Source organism: Gossypium hirsutum, chromosome A07, assembly GCF_007990345.1.
Source record: "Gossypium hirsutum isolate 1008001.06 chromosome A07, Gossypium_hirsutum_v2.1, whole genome shotgun sequence".
NCBI classification, from domain to species: domain Eukaryota; kingdom Viridiplantae; phylum Streptophyta; class Magnoliopsida; order Malvales; family Malvaceae; genus Gossypium; species Gossypium hirsutum.
In genome coordinates, this window is record NC_053430.1 from 81,601,008 (window position 1) to 81,610,705 (window position 9,698).

General features: G+C 31.4%; 1 protein-coding gene across 1 annotated transcript; it reads right to left on the reverse strand.

The window, feature by feature from the left end:
- Window positions 1-5,393: 5,393 nt before the first annotated feature.
- On the reverse strand, window positions 5,394-9,448 carry LOC107952784 (glucan endo-1,3-beta-glucosidase 2). Its single transcript, XM_016887960.2, has 4 exons — window positions 9,028-9,448; window positions 6,201-7,454; window positions 6,054-6,081; window positions 5,394-5,959 (listed from the first exon to the last, which is right to left on the reverse strand). The coding sequence occupies exons 1-4, from the start codon at window positions 9,326-9,328 to the stop codon at window positions 5,764-5,766; spliced, it is 1,779 nt and encodes a 592-aa protein (XP_016743449.1). The 5' UTR covers window positions 9,329-9,448; the 3' UTR covers window positions 5,394-5,763.
- Window positions 9,449-9,698: the final 250 nt, after the last annotated feature.

Sequence of the window (9,698 nt, forward strand, 5' to 3'; positions counted from 1 at the left end):
TTTTAGAAATTTTCTATTTTCCTCTATTTTCCACCCGATCTTGATCTAAATTAATAATTTCATTCAATTTATTAATTTAAATAATAAAACAATTCATTCCATCCAATTTGGTCATTTTTGACATTTTTACAAAATTGCCTCTAAAGTTTTACTTTATTCAATTTAGTCCCTGAGCCTAAAACATGCAAATTAGCCATTTTTAATATAAACCCATGCTATCTGAATATTCATATATTTTCCTCCTCCTCCTCTCCATTCCACATCCTTAATGTATATATAATTCCACTACTTACTTATATGTTCATATCAAGCTATCCACTTGAGTCATTGTCACTAAATTATTTATATCTTAAGCTACAAAATTCTAAATTAAGATCTGCTTGATGTTTTTGAAACTAGGCTCAAATATATTTCTACCATAAAAATTTTAGAATGTATAATTTATCCAATAAGTACAGTAAAATCTTTTAATTTATCCCTATTCTGTTGTTTGATAGCTTTGACCTTTCTTTACTTAAAATTAATTATCTCTTGGTACGGGGTTTGAATGATGTTTGTGTTTGTTTCTCTTGAAAATAGACTCATTAATAATTTAAAAATATAAAATTAAACCCTTAATTATTTTTTTACAATTTTTAATGATTTTCCAAATTCAAAACAGGGGAACCCGAAATCATTCTGACCTTGTCTCACAAAATTCATTATATATCATAATTTACAATTCCATTGGTTACACTGTTTCTTCTATAAAAAACTAGAATCAATAAAATTTAATTTCTTATATTATTCAACCTCTAATTTGATGTCCAAAATTTTTGGTGATTTTTCAAATTTAGACTACTGCTGCTGTCCAAAACTGTTTTAGTGCAAAATGTTGATTACCAAGTTATAACACCCTTATTTCCTTTCTCTAATATTTACCATCATTTCCTCTTATTTCCCTTCACTAACATATCAAGAACATAGAACTTTAAAAAAAAAGAACTCTACTTTAACACCATTTTCATGCTTTTTCAATAATATCAACTTTAAAAAAAATGTAGGAGTCTTGATGTTCTTACATTGTCCTATTGATTTCAATCTTTAACTTGATTTTCTCTCTCCTTCAGCTTATATTTCTTGAATCTAACTTGAGATTTTAGCTCCCCATAGTCTCCTTATTATCTTTCTCTCTTGATGGCTATGAAAATTCTTTTGATTTATAAGTGAAAATGGTGGATTTTTGGTGAAAGGACCAAATTGTAAGAAAAGGTTTCTTTCTTTCTTGTCTTTCTCACGTTGGTTGCATGAAAGATGAAGAGAATTCTTCATCTTTCTCTCCTTATATATTAAATAAAATAATAATAAAATATCTCATTAAAATATTAATAAACTAATATTTATTTATCTAATTAATCTAAAATATCACCAACATTATCATTGCCTTCTAGATTTCTCTCTATTTCTAATTGATCATTTTGCCCTTTATGATCTTTTAAAATTCCATCTTTGAGTTATCAATTAATTTGGTAAAATTGTGATTTAGTCCCTCATAATTCTTCACCTATTCAATTTGGTCCTAATTCATCTATTTTCTTTAGTTTCTAGATCATTCCACTCTTAAAATATTTGCACTATTGGTCCTTCAACTTTTTCATATTTACACTTTAACCCCTTAAATTTTGAGTATTTATTCTTGGGCAACAAAAATTTTCTCACTTTTACGATTTAGTCCTTTCTTGAATTAATATATCATAATATACTTCCCAATGTTGACATAACTCAAAATTTCCCTTTTTGTCACTTTATTTCCTTGTACTATATCAAGGATAATATCTTACTTTCTTATTATAGTAATTTTCGGGGTATTACATTATTGATGACAAAGTGTTGTCATTGACATGGGATGTCAAAATCAATACATGAGCATGTGTGTTAGAGAACAACATATTGAATTGGCTAGCTATGAGTATGTTTTTTGGATTATTATGTAATAGTCTTAATATTACTCATAGTGATTACTATATATACGGTCCTTAGACTTGAGATCAACATTATCCTAACATCGTAAGTCCTATGTTTTGATACAGTCAAACGTCCACCGTAACTGGTTGTTCTATAAAGGTTGATGTTGGATATACTACAATCTATGTAGTGGGATATGGTTGATCAATATAGGATTTGTCCCTCCTACATAATGGGAGAAATATCTTAAACCACTTGATTGAGTGAGATTAGAAATGCATGGTCATGCTCGAATAAGTTTATATGAGATATCATACTTATTGGTTTATCATAGTTTACTCAGGATATCAAGAAACATTAGATGGACTATGCAAGTGTGACTATTCCATGACTTGTGTCCATTCTAGATATAAAGGACAAAATGATTTAATACATGAAGGGTTAATCACAGAGAGGTTATGTTGAAGCATGACTTCTTGTAACTTAGGTAGCAATGATGCATTGCTAGATGCCACTCATTATTTGCAATATTAGAATCATTCTAGTATTACTGCTAATGTTACAAGAACTTACAAAGTCACACTCTATGGTTGAAACGAATGGAATCCAAACATAGTTGGTATTGTTTTTAGCTGTCACATGAATTAAATTGATTATAGAATTAATTTAATTGGACAGTTAAATATTGAACGAATAATATGTACAAGTATGTTGTACACATAATGAGAACATGGTTAATTAATATATATATGAATTTGATTCGTATAAAATTTAACTAAACATAATTTACCAAAATCCTTATTATAATTATTGTAATCATAATTTATGATCCAATATTATTATAATTATTGTAATTGTAATTTTCCGGTCAAACATTATTATAATTATGGTAATTATAATTATTATGATTCAATTAATTATTATAATGAATTTTGATTCATTTTAAAATATTAACTATTCTCGAATTGGGAAATAAAAGGAGTTTTTTAAGAAAACCTAATATCCCAAAATAAAGGGTATAAAGTTTAGCAACCGTTAATGAGATTTTCTCTCTGAAAAAGTTTAAGAGAGTTTTTGTCATCTGTTGTCACACTAGATGGATTACATAGAGGCCAAAAATTTTCGTAGCAGCTTGGAATCGACATACAATTGCGTAATCAATTTCACTGTAGTTATCTTTGATTTTCAGACAATTAAAGGTAATTTGTTCATACCCTTCTCATCCTAATTCGTTCCACACACATGGATCTCTAGTTGTGATCGCTGGATTTTTTTTTCTGCTGTACCATGGGGTGTACCAGTGATCCAACAAGGGCTGCATTAGGAGAATTTGACTCCGTATTGCAACATATGTCTCATTTAGTCCCATTAGAAACTAAAAGAGTCTTTGTTGAACTATATGTTGTGCATCCTTTCTTGACACTTCAAAATCACAAGAAGCAAAGGAACCAAAACATCACACTAGTCCCATAACAGTCACAACTTAGTAAAATAAGTTGAAATGATGTACTTTTAACATGTGATGACATCTCCTTATAAAGAAAAAAAACTCGAGAGCCATCTCCTCTATCAAAGCATTCTTTCAAATCTTGCCAAACAAGAAACACATTAGAAGCAACATAATGCGAGCAGAAAGTTCTTTGCACATCGTGTTCAATATCCATGAAAGAACCATTGTATTACACCTTTCCTATTGAGAATGAAGTGAAAAACTATAAGACTTTTTCTTGCAACTGCCATCAATGAAACCTAACTTGTTTTTTGCTAACAAGACAATCTCCATGGATCGACTCCAAATGCCATAGTTTTCAAAATCAAGTAACTAATGAGAAATAATCAATGTATCTGATGTGTTAGAAAGATGCAAGAATAATGGATGATTGAAATCAAAAAGCCCAAAAAAATTTGATGTTCGATCAACTGTACGATCATTTATACTTAGCGGATCAACCATTGTCAAGTGTTGAAGAAACAAAAACTATAGAGATTAAAGAGGCACTGCAACCAAAAACAAAACAAGAACACTAGAAACACAGAAAAAATTGATTTGAATAGAATCAGGAGCTTGGCTCTGATACCATACTAAAACAACTGACAATAATATAAAAAAAGAAGAAAGAAAGAATGGTGAAAATTTTCTTTTTCATCTGTTTAATTTACACTCCATGTTTTCTACTTATAGTAGCCAGTTAGGCATTAACAAACTAACAGTAACTATTTTCAGCTACTAATTACTTTTAACTAACTAACAATTGGATTCTCTATAGATACGATCTAACTATTTGATATTTGTAAAAAACTATCTATGAATTAATACATATATTGAATATAAATTGAGAATTGAAAGGAAAAAAAATTAGACGTTCATTATATGGAAAAGCACAACTATAAAACTCAAGATCAATGGTGTTAAGCTCACGTTGGATTGTATTCTTGTTCCATTTTTTTTTATCATTATTTGCTTCTAATATTTGACACATTCAAAAAAAAACATATTAAATGTTGTTGGAAATAAAATTAAAATGCAAAAAAAAAATACCTTGGACATCATAAAGAGTTGACTTTAGGCTAATGGGTGTAAAGAAATAACTAAAAGATCAAAAAAACAAAGCAAACTATAAGAATAATATAAGAAAACAGAATACAACATCAAACCTGATGTGGTTAAAAAAAAGGTTGGGTAGTAAGGTTAAATCATAAATTTAATGTTGAAAAATATTTTGTAAAAAATTTTGATTCTTATATTTTATGATTTTTATTATAGTAACCTATTTTTATAAACCAAAATGCATATAAATATTAAAAAAAAAACATACAAACTGCTCTAAGATATTTTGAGATACTGTGAATTTTTTATTGAACTTAGATACTGGAATCCTATGAGACGGTTTGTGTATGCGCCAAAAATTTTAGGGCATCATGAATTTGACTTTTCAATTTTATAAAAGAAAATTTATTTTAACATTTCATTTAATTTTTCGTCTCTTTTAATCTTTTAATTTGTGTTATTTTTCAAATCGTTCAAAATGGATGAAAAACAGTTAAATGTTTGTTAACTTTGATAAGGTGATCACTTTAACAATTAATTAATTTTTTTAAATTTTAAAAAATTCAAAACAATATTTTAAAAAATATATTTTTAATATTTTAATTTTTTAAAAATTAATTAATTGTTGATGTAGCATACACATCAGCAATTAATTAACATTTTCATTCATTTTCGAATGTTTTAACAAAAAAAATATAAATTTAAGGGTTAAAAAAAAAAGAAAAATTAAATAGATGATTAACAAACCGGTAATTAAAAAGTACATTCATCCTTGAAGACAGTTTTTTTAATGAACACTTTCATAATCTTCCTCAAATTTGAGTATTAATCCACACCATCCTCCCTCATTTATCTTTTTCAAGAAAAAAAAAACTCACGAAAAGCCTTGTGTAGATCAGTATTACACAAAATACCCAGAGCGAACCCACACATCCAATTATAACAGACGCAATACAGTATCATTACTTCCCAAATAATCCTTATGAAATTCCCACACAACCTTGATGAATGATGTTTCATTTTAAATGGTTCAAGTCAGGGCCCCCCTTCGACTGCTCCACTTTTACTTTTGACAGGCATTGCAACAAATAACATTTCATACACATGCAAAAGAGCTTGGCAGCAAATGGCAAATTCAATCTTAAAAGAATAAGGATTTTAAATGAAGTTCTTAGCAAAGACTTCGACTCCATCTTACCTTTTGTACAAAATCGAATAGACCACTTTCACCCATTTCCAAAATCCATTCACCCCCTCCACCTTCCCTACTCTCAAAATTTTCTCAATTCAAATTGCTGAAACATTCCACCACCCTCCAACAATATTAAGCTCCACACCATAACTTTGATTACCAATAACATACTACCAAATCCTCCTCTGCCGTAAATGTTCCGACCCGGTGAATCCGAACTTGTTGAATTCATCGATGGTGCTGTTATATTTACCATGGTCCCATTCCTGCCGAGGCTGCATATGAGAAGGATAAGTTATTAACATGTTCATTTTATATGTAACAAGTTAAAGCTCTAAGCCTAAGGGGTAAAATGTTTTTAGTTTTTACCTTCCTGGAAAAATACAAGATCCATGACCTGTGAAAAAAGAGCAAACTGGTTAGTTTCTTTCTATTGTAAGCATTAATGAAGTAAAACACAAGCTTTTCGATATGTTAGTATCTATGCATGCGACGCATGGGATTGATTCATCTTACTGGGATCTGTTGTCGTAATATCTGCAACCCCATTGAAGTCACATGCGTCCGAAGTCTTCCCCATTCTGTGATAGTAAGTGTCGAATGCATAAGTTGCATGTGCAATCACATTATCTGGCTCATAACAAGGTTTTCCTTGCAACAATGATGAACAATCAACTTTTCCAGGTCCACACGCCCAATCTAAAGCAGCCTGCAACATCTTCGGATCAGCCCCTTCCTTTGCAGTGCAATAAGTTTGGTTTGTGGTATCGTTTGCTAACAATGACCCAGAATCAGTCAAACGTAGTATATAAATAGGGTCACCATTTGCATCGAACAATCCCCAATTCTTCTCAGAGATTGGCCCTGGTTTCAAGTCCTCATTATAGAGCTCATAGATGTAAGTACTGACAGCAATTCCTGGGCGCTTAGGAGTTCCTGTTTTGTTCATCACATGGCGGATCAAGTTGCTGTTATAAGTATTGGCGTTCTCCATTGTTGCATCTGGTTCGTTGGAATCACCTTTCGATGGCCAGCCAGTTTCAGTCACTATAACAGGAATGTTAGTGAAATTAAGAAAAGCCATGGCAAAATATGTAGCATCAACCATTGCATCGAAGACATTGGAGTAGTGGACAAGTGTGTTAGCATCCACAGCTTCCTTAGTCGGAGAGAGAGGCTTGAAAAGTGCATAGTCTAGTGGAATCACACCATTTGATTGCATATAGTCATAGTAAGGGTATATGTTAAGCATGAGATACGACCCTGTTGACTGCAAGAAATTAAGCATAGGGACCAAAACCGGATTCCACGAGCGATTGAAGAAGGCTTGGGAAGGTGGGAAAGAATCAAGGATTATGGACGAAGCAAGAGGTGATGAAACTTTGATTTGGTTGTCTAAATTCGATGCCACAAGGGCCGAGTGAACGAACTTCATGGCATTGACAAGGATCCGTGCTGCATTAGGAAGAGTAGTCAAAACCTCGGAACCAACACAAATTGCCGTGATGTTGGTTGCTGGATAATGTGCAACGATGTTCCGAGAGACCCAATTAGCTGCAGTGGAATTCGATTGGCCAATGCCGAGAAGTTGCTCATTGGGGATGGAAACCATAACTCGAATGCCAGAATTTGCAAGAGCAACTAGCATGCCTCGGTCTGCATCGTACAGTCTAATGTGTCGGATTTGCTGAGCTTTAAGAAGAGCAACCACTTGAGTTGGGTGGGGCATGATTGATAGATCTGTCCCTATATTCACTCCAATATATGGTTCTGCAACAACAACATTAGACAAAAACAATTAAAACAACACATTTTGCAATATTACATCAAGGACCAGCCATCTGGGATATGAATGTGTGTCATATATAAGTTTCTTTAAGCATTTAAAGGGGTTTTAGAGTATATATTCGCATACTCATCTAAAACGTACATACTTTACGAAAAATAAAAAGTCGATTCACATAACTGCTACCGAATAAACTGTATAACAAGACAGTACTAAAATAGAGTTCCGACACAGAAACTTCTCCATGTGAATATTTCACTTAAAAATTATAGAGACATGGGTGCATGTTAACTACATCAAAAGGATTAAGACAAAATATATGTATATAATAATGGAGCATGGCATGTTCCCTATTCCACTGCCAACAACATTTTCTAATATCTAGGCAATATTACCTAGGTCCAGTAATCTTTTGACCATTTTTTCATTTCCAAGACAATGGTTATGTCACTGCCCAAGAATTTTTTTTCTTAAAAGAAAACACAATAAAGGACTAAAATCAGCCAATGAAATGACCTCAAGGACCTTAGCTGCTGGATGATAGTTGAATCAGTTAAAATCCAGTTTAACCAATAAAAAATCTATATTTAACCTCTTTGTTTTATATATTAAAAACCATCTTAGTATTAAGTCCAATTAATCCAAAAGAATCTTTTTATTAAGGATCTATAAACTATATCTAATATTTATTTTACATTAAATTAGTGTTTAAATATAAAATATATATCGCAATGCTTGTTATGTCAAGGGCTAAGGAGTTCAATGACGAGGTTTTCACTGAACATGCTTTACCCTTCGATTAGGGTCTCTGGATTTAGTCGGAGTTGAATGTAGCTATCGAACATAAAGTCTAAGACAAAAACAAATATATAAAATATATATCATAGCAATCTAAACATAAAGAAACTCCAAACTGGGATTTTTTTTCTACCTTGGGTTTTGGGTTATCATTTTCCTTTTTTTATCTAAATTCAACAAAAGAAGGCAATAGTAGTGGGAAAATATGAACAAAGTGAGGGGAAACTATCCCTTAAATCCCCCACCCCAGCATGAAAGCTGGCTTGCACATTATACACAGAAAAATCCATGGCCCGCAATAAAATAAGTATCCCCTTTATATCCGATTATGTACCTTCCTTCTCTGCAGAGTTATCAGTTATGTTTTCATTATCTGACATGTAGGCCACATATATGTATATATGTCATACATATTAATATTTTTTTCTCTCTTTTAACACCTCCCAACCGCCCTTTTGTCCTTGCTTATTCCCCAATTTAATGCTTTAAATCTGCTAAATCCCCCCAATCTAAATAAAAATTTAAAAGAACTTCATTACAGTCAAAACACTGTTTCTAGAACATGCTCATGTTCATCAAACTCTTTATCAAACACTATTTCCAAGTTACTTCAGCAACAGTTCATGTTCATCACATTTCAAGTAATAAATGACTCAGAAGAAGTAAAGGAAAGAAAAGAAATCCCAGAAAACAAAATCCCTTCAAATGAAGTCTAAAACAAAGATTGAGGAGAGATATGAGACAGATAAAAGCTTTTACCTTCATCAGCTGTTGCTTGAGAAACGGCGAAAACAAGAACAAGAATAAGAAGCCAAGCCATCTCAGAATTTTCTGGGGAAACAAACAAAACCCAGAGTTGAAGAGAAGAGACAACGATGGAGAAAAAGAGTGAACTGAGGAAAATGGAAACAACTGGAAAGAAAGTGGGGCAATGTTGTAAGAAAATAAGAGAAAGAGAGAGAGAAGAGCTAATAAAATTATTAGAAATAAATGTGAAAATAAAGTAAAGAAGAGTGAGGGTAAAGCTAGAAGAAAAACAAAACAAGGGACATAAAAACATGTAATAAAAATTGACAGTAGATGAACGGCTAAGATATCATCTGCAACATGGTAAGGCAGTTGCATGCAGGAAATAATAGATAGTATCTTAAATACAAAACAAAGCACAAATGCCAAGGCTACACTGCAAGTACCTTTTTCTTTTTTAGTATTTGGATTTTATTTCATTTTTGCTGGATTTAGCCGTTATAACCCTTTATTACTGGTTCTGGAAATAAGAATTCTTTTTTGAAATATTTTATCTTCAACCGTTTTAACTTATTTTTATATATATTTGGTATTTTTCATTTTCATTTTATTATTTATATTCAAGATTTATATTTTTTTTTATTACTTACGATTATACTGAACACTTGTTAATAATTTAATTT